At 30.2% G+C, this 18579-nt stretch overlaps 1 protein-coding gene across 6 annotated transcripts in view; it reads right to left on the minus strand.

Moving 5' to 3' along the window:
• Positions 1–18579, minus strand: part of LOC107452153 (rho guanine nucleotide exchange factor 17) — a 314558-nt gene that overhangs the window by 92383 nt on the left and 203596 nt on the right. For all 6 annotated transcript variants that reach the window (XR_015430560.1, XM_087155432.1, XM_087155433.1 and 3 more), the window contains 3 exons: positions 15616–15707; positions 13560–13636; positions 11600–11787 (listed from right to left, as the gene is read on the minus strand). Coding sequence is in view for 5 of the 6 variants with exons in the window: in XM_087155432.1 (XP_087011558.1) it covers positions 11600–11787; positions 13560–13636; positions 15616–15707 (357 nt within the window). In the remaining variant the exon portion in view is untranslated. The remainder of the gene's footprint in view (positions 1–11599; positions 11788–13559; positions 13637–15615; positions 15708–18579) is intronic.

Consider the following 18579-nt stretch of genomic DNA (forward strand, 5'->3'; position numbering starts at 1 on the left):
TGTTGACTTTAAAAAAAAAGTTTTCGTTACTTAATCAGTATAATGCATTATGTGTTTAAATGTTTTATACGCACACACACATCTTTATATATATATTTCGTCTGTTCGTGTGTATGTCACTGAACTCCTCCTAAACGGCTGGACTGATTTAAATGAAATTTTCTGTGTACCTTCAGAAGGATTCGAGAATGGTTTAGATTCACAATAGAACATTCTGCCACAAACCGTTCCAGTGGTATCAGCGAAAATCGAAATGGAATTTTCTGATTGGTTAAAAGTTAGCCATTGTTTTAAATTTTGCTGTACACGAATCAGTTTTCAAATATATTGAAGATAACAACAGTGATATTTTCTATCTTATAGCTCTATTCTTTTAGAAAAGTAAATTACATATACTTTAATATTTAATCATAATTCGGTTCTTTATTTCAGGTGAGCACAAGCACGTAAAATCAACGAGAATAAGTTTCGTAATTATTGGTCGTATCACGGATTTAGTATTGTGAAAACTGTTTAATAACAATCAAGGCAAAAGCAAATTTTATTCATCTTGCACGCTTTTAATAATTATTTATATTTAGTATGCAATTTTAACTCAATTTAGTATACAATTTTTCATTGCTGACAGTTGTCATTTGAAAACTATTAGATTGTTTATTATTACAAAGTTTGCGAATTCACATTCATTTTAATTATTTCATTTAAAAAATAGGAGTAGACTATATTTGAGGGTGCCCCTTGATTCTCACCAAGTTGTGATAGCAAGCTGGCCGATGTTGAATCCCAATCGTGATTCTGATTCGTTTAAATTTCAGCGTTATTTTTAAATGTTCAACGGTATATGTAATTTCAGAAGTCCGTTAGTTCTATGTTGGATACCGGCTGGTTAGGTTACTTTTGCTTCTGATCAATAGGATCAAAGGTATGTGGGCAGTCATAAAAAAAGGACTTTAGAAAAATATGTCACCGCCACCGATACCACAAACGCCATTTTCAATTCGTATTTCGCCGAATTTATGTGGCGATGGAGGAACACAGATTCTATTCCTGATAAATTTAGACAGTATCTAACTGCTATTAGAGAATTCTGTGCACCTAAAACTGAGGAAATTCAAGCTTAATGAATAAGTGAGATGTTTTTTTTTTCCCGTTTCTTTCTGTGCTTACTCCATTAATTTTTATTTCGAAAATGCATTTTATTGGGTTTATTAATTTTGCTTACATTGGGTTCATTGCAATTTTATAAAGTTTTGGCCGATGTCTTGCTGAAATTTTCCAATGTATTATTAAAATATCATTATATTTTGGCAGCCTTTCCTGTTACCGCGGTGTTCCGCGCAAACAGGAATGGTGATAAACATAAGTTACCAATTTCGTCAAGGGGCACCCACAAGTATATTTTTACCACAAGTATATTTTTACCAAAAATAGATTTTTGTTTTAAATTTTATCATTATTATATTTCTTATTTAATTTATTTCATTTTTATTGCTTTTTTATTATTTAAAATAAATACGTGAATTTTCGAATTAGCAAATTTGCGACCACTGTCAACTTCTACATTTCTTTTTGTTTGAAAGAGAATATTTGCAAAAATATGCCACCTAAATGAATCACTCTTAGTCGATCAACATCTCAAGCACGCAAGAAGAGAACTAACCGTGTTTCAGAAAAATCGGAGCAACGGGAAGAAAGACTTGAAACTAATCGAGAACACAATGCTTTAGCCCGTTCCTTAGAAACGTCTGAGAAACAGGAAAGAAGATTGTTAACAAATCAACTACGCACTACTCAAGCCTGTTCCTTGGAAACATCAGAGCAACGGGAAAGAAGACTGTTAACAAATCAACTACGCACTTATCAAGCCCGTTCGTCGGAAACATCAGAGCAACGGGATGCAAGAATAAAAATCAATCAAGAACGCACTTCGCTATTCAGACGCTGCCAATACTCTAATTTGAATCTCAGTGCATTTCACTATGATCCGACAACCAACTATAGTTCTTCACCCAAGCGTCATCATCGGAAAAATGGATCAATTATGTATGTTTTGTAGTGCTCTCAAATTTAAGAATGAAACAGCTGGAATTTGCTGTTCTGGAGGCAAAGTGTAACTACCAGATTTAACGTCGCCAGCCGAGCCATTATCAACGTTGTTATCGGGTCAAGCAAATCAATAGAAACTTTTCTTGGTGAATATAGGTCAGTACATTCGTGTTTCCAAATGACTTCATTCGGTGCTGCTACAAGTATCGGTGCCCATATGGACAGCTAGAGTTATTTATTACATTCACATGCAATCCTGCTTGAGCTAAAATTAAAGAGCTTTAGTAACTTAGGCAAACATCATCGGATCTTTATGATGCATTATCACACGTGAGTTAAAACAAATATTAAGCTCTAAACTTGGTTTTATTGCGAAAAGTCATGCTTTTAGAGAGACACGGTGTTTGATGCATTCTATTGAACGGCAGAAAAAGAGAATTGCCACATGATTTGGCTTATTGAAAAACTCACACCAGGACAAATTGGTCAGCTCATCTCAGCAGAAATATTCATGACGCCATTGATCCAGAATTATTTCAGATCATCATCCAAAATATGTTTCATGGTCGGTGTGCATCACCATACATGTCTGTTTGAAAATGCACTAACGATATCCTAGAGAATTAACTGTTGAGACTAGCACTGGTTTTTTCACCATTAAATAAAATTCTCTATTCAAATCATAATCACAAATCTCATTTACACACTTAAATACAAAATTTAAATTCAAACTGAAAGCTTTGCAACGCACGCAGGGTACAGCTAGTATTATATATATATTATAGTTAGGCAGGGTTGAAATATATATATATATATATATATATATATATATATATATATATATATATATATATATATATATATATATATATATATATGTAATATAGAATTTCTCATACGAGTCATTCTATATTAACTGGTAAGCTTAAAACATATGTTTCTTATCAAGTTTAAGATGTAGAAGTCGGTCTCTCACAAAGAGCCATAAAAAGTCAAGATGAACCAGATAAGGCCAGATAAAAGATTATGTTCTGAAGTTAATGGGCAATAATTCATCAATGAAGATAGTCCCAGAAAGTTCCCACCGTCAGAGTGGCGAGATACTTTTAGCGAATCAAAACCTCTAAATTTTATAAATTGAATGACGTTTCATTCAGATAAGAAGATATTTGCAACCACGCCCTCTCAGAATCTCACTTTAAAAGCTCAGGACAGGCAAAATTGCGTGTCTTTTTCATATTTTCAATGGCTAGATAAAGCTGGGCCTAATCCAAACAATCACTGCAAAGGGGGAAACCTGATGTAAATATCCAACGCATAATGTTTGCAATACTCCATCTAACGAAATAAAATGCCTTTTTAACAGAAGCCGCCTAAGTCTCTTCAGTTATCTAGCCTTTAAAGACGTAACATGACATATATATATATATATATACATATATATCAACTCCCGTCTAAGCTTCACCATAGAATGGAATATAATTAATATTCTTACCATTCCGATCTTAAATGTTTGTATCATGTACGACAATTATGACTTTATAATATTTTTTTAAAGCAATTTCTACTTAAATTTTATTTTTAAGAGAAATAGATGGTACCCCTTACATTTTTAATAAAATTAAAACTTTTTGCTAAACAAAGATTTTTTTCATTAGTTTGTGTTGACGATAAATCCTAATTAAGTATTAATCCTAATTAATACTTCAAGTCAAAGCATGAAATATCTTTAAACTCTTGGAATTAAAGCATTATTTTTAAGGTAGTTTACTCTTTTATTTAACTTGATTTCTTTTTTTATTCAGTGTCAGACATAGTTTAGTGCACCGTAATTATTGTTAATTTTATTTGCTTACACTGTTTACACAAGATTATGGTTAACAAATAAAAATTTTGAGATCATTTATGAGAAATTGAATGCGATTGCAATGATAAATTTTTCATATCTGTTTTGTGATTTGTTTTTAAGTGATCTGAATTTTGAATAAATTTTCCTAAGTTATCTCTCTCTCATTCTGTAGTATATATATATATATATATATATATATATATATATATATATATATATATATATATATATATATATATATATATATATATATATATATATATATATATATACAGTAGAGTCCCGATTATCCGAGCCCCAATTATCCGAGTTTCCGCTTTAACCGAGCTATCAAATATTTCACAGATCTTTTTTTTCTAGTTTATTTTTGATTTTTAAAACTACCGCCGAAAAAAATTCTGAATTTTATCTTCCAAACACTCAGTAAAATAAGCTGAAGGACAACATGTGATTACATATGAAATGATAGTTAATATCCGCAGAAATGAAAATGAATCTAGCGAAGATGATGAAGACAGTGATGATAAAAATCAACATATAAAAATCTCGACGTTGTTGTTGTTGTTAATTTACGTCGCACTAGAGCTGCACAATGGGCTATTGGCGACGGTCTGGGAAACATCCCGGAGGATGATCCGAAGACATGCCATCACAATTTTGATCCTCTGCGGAGGGGATGGCACCCCCGCTTCGGTAGCCCGACGACCTGCGCGCGAAGTCGAGCACTTTACGGTAGCACAGTTTAACGAGGACCAATACCGCACACCCTCGGTCCCTACGCAGGCTGATCCAAGTGGTCACCCACCCGCACACTGACCGCAGCCAGTGATGCTTGACTTCGGTGATCTGCTGGGAACCGTGTCTTAACGATCAGTCCACTGCGGGACAAAAATCTCGACGTAAAAAAATCATTATAAAAGCTATCGAAAGTGATATTGAATATATAGAACAACAAGAGGAGGTGACACCAGCTTTCTTGTTTATCGCTCAAAAAATGGCAAAACATGCCAAAGTAATGTAAAACAATAAACGATTAAGGACTTTTTTTTAGTAAAAACTCATTAATCCTCGCTAAGTACGCTTTTTAAGTGTTTTGAAGCAAGGTTTTAATTATAATATGAATTGTAGGTGATGAACTCGTATAAACTCTGCATTTGATATTACATTTATACCTAATCTCTTTTTTTCTCCATTTTAATACTCTTCCCTTTAACCGAGTTTTTCGGTTATCCGAGTTAGTCGTGGTCCACATTAACTCGGATAATCGGGACTCTACCGTATATATATATATATATATATATATATATATATATATATATATATATATATATATATATATATATATATATATATGTATATGCATGTATAATCACTAAAAATAAGTACTAAATGCATATTTTTTTTCGTTTAATTCAGAACATATTGTTACAATCTTAATTATACGCATAATTTATGAATTACGTTTAATTTATTATTACAAAAAATTTATTATTGGTTAATAATTTTTTTCATTTCAGATTAGAAACTCTTCGCTACTATTCTGATATTTTGTAATTTAAACTGATATTATTTAATAAGTGGATGTGAAGGCTTTCTGTTAATCTGTTGCGTTAGGATAAAATATTCATCATTTACTAAATTTCAGTAGGTGTATATTTCTTTAAAAGATTTCTTCGCAAGGTCTATGCATATAATAGCTAGAGAAAAAGGGGTTTCGACTCTGCTATAAATATATATGAAATTAAGTAGACAAAAAAAAAACTATTTGAGCTGATTGAAATCATTCTTAGAAAGTACTGAATTGTTTTTTAATTAACAATTTCAGTAATTTTTATGATAATTTAAATGTTTGTTGACCTTTGTTTTAATTTTATAAAACTGTAACATATATCGTAATTTTGATTATGCAACGAAGTATTATCGTTAAAAATTTGTCAATATTATGAGTAACTTCCCTTGCAATAAGATCCCAAGAAAGGATACTAATAGAAAGTTTTTTTTAATTTTCTAAAAAATAGTTAAACTTACACATTTATACTAAGATAGTTTGAATGATTACTTACTCTCAGCTATTCATTTATGAAATCTTTGTGCTTTATTATGAAATTAAATGTAAAATAGACATTTCAATTCTGACTGAATTATAATAAAGTTGTTTCAATTTTCAGTTCACAATTTCAAAAAGTTTTTAGTCCGATTTCATAATCATAAAATAAGAACAAAAATTGGGAATTAAAAATAAAATTATGCATGAATAATCAAATTTGGTAAATAAATCTATTTGTTGTACAGTTTAAATGTTACATATATGTGGAAATATAAAAGCATAGATTGATTTAATACAAATATTTGCTTACCTCCAATATTAAGTTCTTTTTATCGCCAATAAAAGATCACGTTTAATTTACAGGAACAGTATAACACAATACAAATTAAAATTAACGGATGAAATTAACAAATAAAAATTAATCAGAAAGAAAATGTGAAAAGAATTTTAAATAGTTAAATGTTACATTAAACAAAAAGAAAAATCTAAAACGAAGCGCTTTTAGGAGGAGTGTCAAAGACAACGTTTCTAGACAGAATGACCGAAGAAATTGCCAAGGAAGTTTTAAGTCCTGAAAAGGTTAACATATATATGCAGTCGTAAATAACCAAGAGAATTCTTTGTTTGAGGCATGTATTTAATGACCAGAAATAGGATCTGTGTATAGCCGATATTTTAAAAAGTGGATGAGATAAGACTTTTCTGAGGGGAGAGCTTTCTGGGTGGTAAATCAATGAGGAACAGGATGGAGAGAAGCGTTTATTGCTCTCTTAATGAATGGGTAACAAAGAGGCAGGAAGGATTATTTTATTAGACTAATAAAAGCCTTAAAATAAAATGTCATGGGAATTCTCCATTTTTTTCAGTAAATAAAATATTTAAAATTTTTCTAAAATTACGGAAAAATTATCTATAGTATTAAAAAAAAGGAAAATTGCCTTGTACAATGGACGGTTTTTGAACACCCTGAACATCCCCCCTTACCTACGTCCCTGAAAGAGACTTTTAAAATTTCTCCTTGCGATTCATTTTTCTTTTCAATTGCCACACATTGCTGCTGTTTGTCTGCAAAGCTGAAAGCACACTTTCTACCAAGATTTCTGTTTCGCCTTGCAAAAGCTTTTTACATATTGACATACGCCTGCAACGAATAACCTTTCACACAGTTAACTGAATATTGTTTACCACATGTCAACGTGAAACATTCTTTCCGCTATGATTTAAATTTGCTTTTGCTTGCATAGTTACGAATTTTAAGTCACAAAAAATGAACACTAAAAATTAAGAAGTTAGGGGACCAAATTTCAAAAAATAAGAGTTTTCAAATTTTATTTCTCAGGACTTATTTGACCGATTTTGCTTAAATTTTGTATTTTGACATTTAAAATTGCAAATGAGGAAAAAATTTTACACCTTACATTTCTTATGTTTCTCGACTTCCCTTAAATAAAGTAATAATAAATGTTCACTAAAAGTATTCATTTTGCCTGAAATTATCTTTAGAAAAACAAATAGGAATTGATTGATCTGATTGGAATTGTATGCAAAACTTTTTCAATTCACTTAAAAAAAATTGGGATATAGTGAAATACGCAAAAACTAAAGTTAACATTAAAGGGTCCTAACTTTCTAGCGCGTTCCTGAAAAAACTATTAGAACAATATTTGTAGATTAAAACTACTATATTTTGTGGGTCAGAAATCCGAATCCTTCGTAAAAAGGTATGTTTAATCGGATAACGTTTTTATGTCTAATTTCCTAACTTAAAATATCGTTCATTAATTAGTATATTTGATGTCATCCTCTCGAACCATTAAGAATGAGTCCTAGAACATGAAGATCCGAACTTAAGATTAAAATTTTTTCCGGTGGGTCCATTTATTTTTTTGTGCACTGTACATTCATTTGAAGTATATGTCAATATTGCTGATAATAGCAAAATAATTTTTCTTTTTTATATAGAAAGGTAATTTAGCTGATGGTTATCCATATATATATCCTTTGATAATTTTAAGGATTATGATTGAAAAAGGAAAATAAGGTGAAATGATGTTCACTTTCAATATTAATATCAGATATAAATAAATAAAAACGTCTTTCATTTTGTCCTCTTTTGTTAATTTCATAATAATTGCATAGTAATAGCTTCGAAATAATAGCTCAATGATAATATCTCAATTTCGTCATACCTCAAGAACGTTTTGCTTTTTGATTGAATCGAAAAAATTTTCATACAATTGCAAAAATTCGTTTTTCCAAAGGTAATCCCATGCAAAAAATATAGTTTTAAATAGTTATAAAATATTTAATAATTTTTATATTTATATTTTTTTATATTTATATTTATAATATGCGTTGGAAAAATTCTGAATCCCGATTTTTGAAATCCCCGTGTAGTAAATGGCGACTGATGCACGTTAAATTTGTGGAGTCGCAAAGTCCTCCATGTTCCCATAACAAATCAATACCGCTGGGGGTACTTATTCAAGAGTTTCCTTGTCTTCTGGATTGGTTCAAAGTTACAAAGCTACAGAGTTGAGCATTAGTAGTGATAAACCCGAAAATTGGGTCGGTTGTTCAACGACGGATAAAATTAAATAAAATTGCAAGATATAAAAATTTTTACATCATTTTATGGAATGTAATTTTAAATTGCGAAATACAAAATTTGAATGAAATCGGTTGAATAATTCGAGATAAATAAAATTTTAAGCAAACTGACTTTTTTAAAATTTGATAACTCCGAAACTAATTGATCGATTGCTCTGAAAGTTTGTATTTTGAAATTAAAAGGATGTAAAAACATGTAGAACATACAATTCAATGTATTTTTCTATTATTTAATAAACTAATAAAAAATAACAAATAATTATTTAAAATTATTTTTGCTTAAAAATTTGTGTATAAAATGTTTTTTTGTAATTTTATGAAAACATTTTCTAATACACTAAAAAAGTTTTTGAGATAATGGGCTATAATCGAAGAGTAAAGTTAAAATTAAAGGACCCAAACCTTCCAACTCTCTCTTTGCCATAACTTTAGACCATATCTTCCAGATTGCGGCTGTTTCCGCATTTTGAAAATTAAAAACCTAAAACTATAGGCAAACTTGTATGTTTATCCAGAACAGAATGCGCTTTTCTGTTTATTTTCGTAACTTAAAATATGGTATTGACTCTTTGTACGTGAAAATATGATTAAATTAAATCAAAAGTTAATCAAGGTGTTCCCTTTTTCCATTTCATGCACTGTACATAAAATAAGTCAATGAGAATCTGTTATATTGATTACTATATATTTTAAGATATTGAATACGAGCAGTTTAATTGTTTTTCTGAATCAATCAACAATCTTTTTACTACTAAGAAAATGATTAAAAGAATAATAAATTAAAAACATTTTGTTTCCGTTTTTCTTTTTTTCCGACAGCATATTTATTGTGTTGATTAAAATACAAACCTTGAATCCGAATAAGTAAATGATTTTCCTCATTTAAAAGTATGAAGAAAAAAAAGATGAAAAAAAATTCTTTTATTCTTATACTTTCATTTTCAAAATTTCAAAAAGCATTTATGTGATCCCATAAACTATTGGTAAACACGTGTTGTTGTAATGTACATTACATAAAAATAATTCGTAAAGAAGAGGATCTTTCTATCCCTCTGGCTTTTGTCAGTTATTCTCCCAGCAAAGAGGTATCCCCTTTCTCCAGAAGAAAGAATATCAGTTTGAAAGATAAGTTTCCAAGAAAATGAAGATGTGTCTGAGGGAAAGGATTTCTAAAAGGGACTTCGAAAAGTCGTCAATTTCTCCCATGTCTAATCGCATCCGGTCTCTAGTTTAACAATGTATGGACAAAGTTATGAGTAGTGCAGTGAAACTACAATTACATAGAATTTACAATATATTTTACTAATTTTTGTTGTTAATTCTTAAAAATAAATAAATAAAAACTAAAAAGTCAACTATAAAATTTTTATTGGGCATTTGTAAATTAATTTTGGACATAATTTAGAAAAAAATGTGACCAGACTATTTTCCTGACGAAATTTTAAAATTTTCCTGATGGGGGGGCTGACCATGCCCGACAGGGGTGCAATTGCCCCCCTGACCCCTACTGGCGCCGCCCTTGGCTGTGGGATTTGTGTTAATTATTAAGGGGGTATCCTATAACTAAATGAAGCACACAAGCAGTTTACATTTAGAAAAACTTGTGATAATTCAATTTAAATTGCAATTTTATACAATAGGACAGGTCTTCTATTGAACTATTTTTTGACCTGGATTGCCAATCTTTTATTCCAATCACTTAAAAATCTAATTTCATAGAATCAAGCCATCGTTGTTTTAGCACTCATCGCTTTTGACTAGTGAAGGACTTAGACGAAACCAATTTTTTTCCAGATCTTTTTCATCCATACTGGCAATATAAGCAGCCCCGTTCAATTTTTAAATTTGAATACTCCTGATAAAATTCAAAAATTTCAGAGGCAAAATGTCTTCACCAAAGGCAATTTTTTTTTGACATTGCCAAGTATACTTCTACTAAACTTAACTCAGTGGCACTACAGCCCATAAAGGGCAAAGGCCTACTGTGCCCAGCTCAGTTTTCTTGACCTTGGCTTCTGAGATGCAGATTTTCCGGTTGGGTGGTTAGCCGAATGCAGAACCCCCTTCTTTACTCCCCAAGCATGTTTGGTATTCACTTTATCAACCCACTGAAGGGATGAAAGGCTAAGTCAACTTGTCCAATCCAAGGATGAAACCCACAACCTGTGGCATGGAAGTGCTACCATTCAGCCATTGGACGTCCAAGTATACTTCTGAAAACCTTAAATACATTTTATAGCAAATAAAAAAAAACGTTACAATTTATAAAAATTTTAAAAAATTGCTCAGAAACAGGACTTTTCCTAGTGTACCCCCTCTACTCTTTGGAAAATGTACTGTCAGAAGAACTGTTAGGCAAATGTACCGATCGGCAAATGAGCTATCCTAAAAACAAAGTCAAGTATTTGTGTCATTGGGTAAGTCTGGATCTGAATATTGCAACTTAGTAGCAATCATTATATGTTAATAATCTATGTCGCAACATGAAAGGGAGAAACATCCAACCTGCAGATCAGAACTGAATTGTTCATTGACTTTAACTGCTCTTTTGCAACACTGAAACAACCATGAAGTTAGGCAAAGAAATAGCTTATAATGCAAAGCATAGATAAATAATCTTTGTTTTATTCATGCTGTGAGTATTGTTCTAATTTATTAACATATTTATTTTGTTTTCTTATAATTAAAGCTATAATTGATATATAATCACTGAAAAACTGCACTTATACATTTACAAAATATCAACATTAATTTACGGTGAACCATTTTCTTAATCCTCTAAAATTAAAGAGGCATCGATTATGGACCAATGCAGATAATCTATCAAAAATTATGGTAGTTCATAGGGTAACCAATGTTGTTTCAGGTATAAATGTCAAAAGTTATACTTTTATCCTTTAAATATTAGAATAAATAGATATGATTCTATTATTCCACCTACTTTGTTACTACCTTTATTACAATAGTTAGAACAAATTTCCTGAAATTTCTATAATGAACACCTCTAAATTAAAAATGGAATTAGGTTTTTTATTAGAAAGACTTACATTAGAGCTGGAGCTGAGGAAATTGTGAGAATTCGAGTGTTACAGATACCATTGCAAGACATAACCGTTGGCTCAGGCAGTAAGCTAAGCACACAGACTTGTCCTACATAGCCATCACTGTTGCACACCCAAACATCTCTTAATCCTTGTTGATTAATACCCAATGGAGTTGCACTGGCACAGGTAAACTAAAATACACATATATATTTGTGTGTGTTTACATACACCGGAACAAAAAATTTCGCATAAAACTTTTGAAGCATGTTAAAAAATTATGTAAGTTTTACTGTAGTAGTTCCAATTCCTTTAAGACAATTTAGTGTAAGGTATATATAAGCTATCGCAAGCTTATAATTTTATATTTATAATATAAGGTTATAGGCTTATAATTTTATATTATGTAATTGCATAAATTACAGACTTATAATTTTATTTTATATAATTACGTCTTATAATTTTTCTTTACCTAAGTAGAAGGAATAAATTCAAAGAAATTGTGATAAATAAATTCATCTAAGGAGAGCAGCCAGGAAAATTTTTCAGAGACTTGAAAGCCCAGGGATGAAGGGAGATTTCATTTACAGAACTATCAAAAGGTATAATGAGATGTCCTCAGTTGAAGACAGAAGAAAATCTAACAGACCACAGTCTAATCAGACAAATGAGACTTTGAAAAGGGTCAGGGAAAGGATATGATGAAATATAAAAAGATCTGCTAAAAAAAACCTAGTCTGAAAGCTCAAAGTATCAAGGGAATCAAAATTAAACATTCTGAGAAAGAACTTCAAATTAAAAAACTCATAGAAAGAATAAAATTCACAGACTTTCAGAGTTGGCTAAGAAGGAAGCAGAGGGTGGAAGAAATTCTTGCTGGCATTGTCTTTTCAGACGAGAAATTATTTGGTTTACATGTAAGTCTCAACCACCAATATGATAAAACTGGTCTATTTCTATTGATAAGATCTATGAGTGCCAGCATTGTGTTTTGCAGTATCAAAAATGCTTCGTCTGTGAAGATTTAGGGAACTATTTCAAAAAGAGGCAAACTTCTGTTACTTTTCATTGAAAAAGGAGTAGAAATCAAGGCCCATTATTTTAAAACTGAGGTTTTGGAAAAAGTTTTACTTCCAACTCTCCAGGTGGTGCTCCTTCTCATTCTGCAGGTGTGGTTCAAGAATGGTGCAGTAAATATTTAGCTGAATTTTTGTTGCAGAATAAATAGCCTCTCAGCGCTCGCAATCTAAACTAGCTTGTTTATTTTGTTTGGTCATATATGATCTCACACTTTAGTAATTATAAAATCACCAATCTGAGCAAATTCAGAAGTATGATTTGAAGTGCCAATGGAAACCATATGTGCCGCATGTGATGGATTTGAAAAGAGACTTAAGCTTGTTAAGAAGGTGGTTTTATGCTAAAGCATTTATTGTAAAGATACCTAATGCATGCTATTTTAAATTATGCTTAAAGTTTCAGCATCATTTATTTTATATTAATATAATAAAAATTTGAAAACGCATGAGAACTTATTGATCACCGTGTATACATTCAGCAAATTACTAGTTATACTTTATTTTAAAAACAAAAAGGATTTAAAATAAAAAAAAAATAGTGGCTACTTAAAAATGGAATATTTTTGTCTTTTAATTAAAACTGAAAATTCAGGGACATTATGTTCATATATTTAGAAAGATTTGAAAAAAAAAAATTCTTACTTTTAAATGCAGTTAAAAAAAAAAGAGAGAAAAAGACGAATTATTGTAAGATTTGTCCTTAATGCATGCTAAAATGAAAAAAAAATTTTAATTAGAAGATTTAATTTAAATTTTATCAGTGTTATCAATAAAAAAATTGCAATAAATACAAGCAGATTTGAAAGCAAAAAAGAAGATAAGTTCAGAGAAGAATTAATTAAAAAAATTAGTTTTTAAAACTTTAGGTAAAAAACCAAATAAAGTACCTGGAGACCAGCTCTAGTTTTGCGAATTGGCAGAGGAATTAGGAACTCAGGAGGAAATCTTCTTCCTGTAGATGCAGCTGAAAATATAAACTTAATATGATTATTTTAAAATTAGCATTCAAAGATTTTAATAGCTTAAAAGTTCAGGAAAAAAATGCCTCATAATTGTTTTATTTTTAAAATCATCATTTCTCAAAGTATTTCAAGTGCTGTTTTAAATATAATATTGGTAAAATTTATAGTTTCAGAGCTTAAAACTAAAGTTTAATTATGTTTATTTGTAATTAATTTCACCAATTTATTATGTTTTCGTGTTAATTGTTGCAAAATAAAATAATCTCATAGCAGCTAGCTTGTAAGGTAGTTAGAATAGTTTTTAACCCGGCATCAGAATTTTTTTGGGCTTTCTGGGACATACCTCTCTAATACTAATATCTTTCCGCAAGATATTTAAAAATAACAAAGGTATTTGTTACTAATTTAAAGTAATAGAAGCGTAATTTAAAAAAAAAATATTAATAATAATAATTAAATTAAATAAATAAATAAAAAAATTGGATCTACTAAAATTATTTTTTTAATTGAATATGTGATATTTTTTACAAATACAAAATTTTCTATAGAAAAGAAAACCAAATTTTTTACTTCATTATATTTTATTTTTCATTATTCTCAAATGAGAATAGAAAAATCTGGAGCATTTTTTTCCCCACTCCGACGGCGAGAAAGGCATCTTTTGAATACAATTCTGAAAAGATAAAATTCTTTCGAAAATTTCTGCGGAAAAGAAAAGCAAAATTTTCTATTTCCAAAAGGAAAAATCTTTCTGCAAAAACTCGGGAATATTCTGTGGCAATGTCACTGTGTCATCACAATTCTGCTACGGGTTTTTTTAATATGTGATAGTAAAGTAATAAATAAAGCAGGAAGAATTTTTACAACAAATGAGCTACTTTGCTAACACTTAGAAATTTAACTTATAGACCTTATACACAAAGGTTTAAATTATTGATTTCTTGGGGTAGGTAAAACAATATTTTTTTCTAATTTTAAAAATTTAGATTTATACTGTAAAATAACTGTTGCTACGACTATGAAAATTTTTCCACGATGACTATAAAAGTTGGCAGGTAAGTGATTTGATTTATTTACCACCTGCATAAAATTAAACATCTGCATGAAAGACAATAATCAGTGATATACTTTAAACTTGAAATAGCAGGCTCTCAAACTTACAGCTGATGTATGGCTACCCTTAATATTAACGTGGATAAGTAGAAGAGTCATAATTAAGTCATTTTTTGAAAAAAAAATTTCTTAAATAAGTCATGTTAACTATGATAATCAAAATTTATAGGGTGGTAAAAATTTAACTGAGAAACTCTGAGGCTCCTAGCTTCAGTTTCACAAAACATATAACAAATAAAACTCAAAGTATTTGCTATTTAGATCTTGGGCAAGATTTTTTTCAGAAGAGAGTTCAAAATTTTGTTAAAACCAATGATGCTGTACTGCTAAAAAATGTAAATCATGTGTACATACAACCATATGCACATTGTTGAACGTGGATGTAAGCACTTAGAGCACGGAGGTGTGTAAATTAAATATAATATATTGTTATACTTTGAATTTTTAGATTTTTCTTTCCAGTGGTCCTGCTTGTAAAATTTTGAATTTTTTTAAAACGGAAAATTAGATCTAAATAACAAATATTTGATCACCAATGGCGAGCTGACAAGTGTCATGCCCTGACTACTTTATTATAAAATTAAGAAATAATTCTGAAATTCAATAAATAATTGTCATATGTCAACTATGCATTGATATGGTATTTAAAAAAACGCCTATGATAGTAACAGCTGTTTAACAAACTGTAATACATTTTTAATCAAAAGTATTTAATTTATTTACCGAAATTTATTTTAAAAGCATTAGTAAAATTAAAATTCCGAATTATTCTCAAATTAAGAAGAGTTTTTAGGTGATTAATTGATAAATAGAGTGATTAGGTGATTGATGATTAGGTGATAAATTAAAATGAGACATGAAAAAATACCAAGTTTCTGCTTTGCTTCATTGAATGTTGCTTCCCACAGGGCTTTGCGTTCAGCTGAAGGAAAGTGAATTACTAGATTTTCTGCTCTCTCACTAAAAGAAATAGTTACGAAATAAGTATCCAGAAACAAAAAATATAGTTGAATATGGCTACAAAATTGTTGATTTAGTTAAATATGTATTTTTTAAAAAGTTTTAATGTGTTATGGATAAATCACATTTAAGAATATAATTTTTACTTGCATTTTAAATTTAAAAATGTTTACAAAAATTAATTTAAAAAACATGGCCAAGAATACTCATTCAGAAAATCTGAAGGACTTGTTACCCCAGTTTTCAGGTAAAAAGTCGTAGCTCCATTTAATTATTTACTAATTAAAGGAAGTTTCTCTTTCTTGCTTCAATTAATATTGGCATCCAACCCCTTATTTCACAAATTAAAATAATTTTATTATCTTTAGTTTCTTTTATAAGAAAAATAAATTAATCACAGTAAACTGTTATAGCTGTTCATGTTTTAAGAATTTTAATGCTTCTTATTAAGCCCTTTGATTCAACTAATTTAGGTAAAAGACCAAATATTTTAAATGCAGTCCTATTTCCTCTTAAAAATAAAAACTGAATATTTCCTTGATATCTTTTGCATGAATATCATTGTTATAAATAAAGCAATACTGCACTGAATACTCAAAAAATAAGAGCCAACAAGAAACTTACCATCAGTGGTATTTAGATGGGGCTTGCTCCCTGACACAAAGCTAGCTTCATTGCAATCATTAATTTTAATCAGTGAAATGGTTGAAATCATTTCGGTAAGTAAAGAGTTAGGGAGAGAAAAATTTCAATTCTAACCTTAGACAAGAGGATGATTTTCTCCTCTTTTTGAAATAGAAAATAAATTAAATATTTTTTTTTGTTAAAATTTTGTTCTGGATAGTTCTTTTCCACACAGACTTACTTGAAATATTGAAAAAATAACTATTATTAAGTAAAGAATTATGACATCACATGGACATTATGAACAGGAACTAAAGTGATTCTTTACATTCGTCTATTAGTGATTCGGAAGATAAGTGATTCTTTACATTTTTAAAAGTTTAAGTAATTGACAATGTGTGATCGCTTACTTTAATTTCACAGGTAAGTTAACTGAGTATGTTGCAAAATATATATATTTGTCTCTGTTTTGCTCAAATTTTCAACAAGCACTTGTTCTGAAAGGTGGAAGTGAGTGTGTTGTATAACAGAACTAGTTTAACCTCTGTCTTGGCTTCAAAGAACAACAAAAGTTGGGGGCAAATAAAAAACATAGTTAACACAGGAAACAAATCAGTTAAGTGGTTCTATCCACAATGGATAATTACATTTGGAGCACACTCCACTAACTCCATGATGGTTGCTTCCCATCCATTGACATTTGGTGACATCTTCTCCCTTACATATGTATTATTTGATTGTCTTTTAGAATCAGAATATTAATGGGTAATTATTATAAGCTCATGAATTTCCTAATAGTACAAATTTATTTCTCATCCACCTCATCAGCAAATTTATTTGAAAGAATATTTATAAAATGATTACAAATAACTACCAGGGTAGCAAAACAATATTTTTTAATATCATATCAATGCAATATAATATTGCTACGCTAGACTCTTGAACCCTAGTTACTAATATAAGGGCTAATGTAATTTAAGATTAAATAATATTTTATCTAAAATTTAAACATTTTAAATTATCATCTATTTCATTAATTATGGACTGAGTTCACTTTTTCTGGAAAGGATAATTCATATTATTAATAAAAATATTATTTATGGAAGAAAACAAAATATTTTTGAAAATATCTTATTTTACCAATTCAATTTTATAGCAACAAAAGAGCCCTCTTGTCTACCAAAAAATAAATGTCAGGCTCTCTCTTAAACAGGACATTGTCAAAAGTGAAACGTCTACCGCTGCTCTCCACCTCCTTGCGCTGGGAGACAATGGGAATCCGTTACCCGGAACCGCTCAGGCTGAGAGTTTTTACAGATGGCTCTTTCGTTCCGGATCAACCAAATGCTGGAGTTGGCATCTTTTGTAATCTCTTCTCCATTGGTGCCCCAGTGGGTGCCAATAGATCTGCTTTTGACGGGGAAGTTGTTGCTATCCCCATTGCTCTCGAACAGCTTTTTTGTTTCATTGAGTCTTTTCCACCTCATCAGCAAATTTATTTGAAAGAATATTTATAAAATGATTACAAATAACTACCAGGGTAGCAAAACAATATTTTTTAATATCATATCAATGCAATATAATATTGCTACGCTAGACTCTTGAACCCGAGTTACTAATATAAGGGCTAATGTAATTTAAGATTAAATAATATTTTATCTAAAATTTAAACTTTTTAAGTATCATCTATTTCATTAATTATGGACTGAGTTCACTTTTTCTGGAAAGGATAATTCATATTATTAATAAAAATATTATTTATGGAAGAAAACAAAATATTTTTGAAAATATCTTATTTTACCAATTCAATTTTATAGCAACAAAAGAGCCCTCTTGACTACCAAAAAATAAATGTCAGGCTCTCTCTTGAACAGGACATTGTCAAAAGTGAAACGTCTACCGCTGCTCTCCACCTCCTTGCGCTGGGAGACAATGGGAATCCGTTACCCGGAACGGCTCAGGCTGAGAGTTTTTACAGATGGCTCTTTCGTTCCGGATCAACCAAATGCTGGAGTTGGCATCTTTTGTAATCTCTTCTCCATTGGTGCCCCAGTGGGTGCCAATAGATCTGCTTTTGACGGGGAAGTTGTTGCTATCCCCATTGCTCTCAAACAGCTTTTTTGTTTCATTGAGTCTTTTTCAAATGTGGTTATCCTTTCAGACTCGAAGGCGGCGCTTTGCTCAATTGAATCTATGCATTGCCCTTTCACTTGCGACGTTCTGAAATGTCAGGATCCGATACGTAAAC

The sequence above is a fragment of the Parasteatoda tepidariorum genome, chromosome 11, assembly GCF_982258835.1.
Source record: "Parasteatoda tepidariorum strain Cologne lab strain chromosome 11, Ptep-v5.0, whole genome shotgun sequence".
NCBI lineage: Eukaryota > Metazoa > Arthropoda > Arachnida > Araneae > Theridiidae > Parasteatoda > Parasteatoda tepidariorum.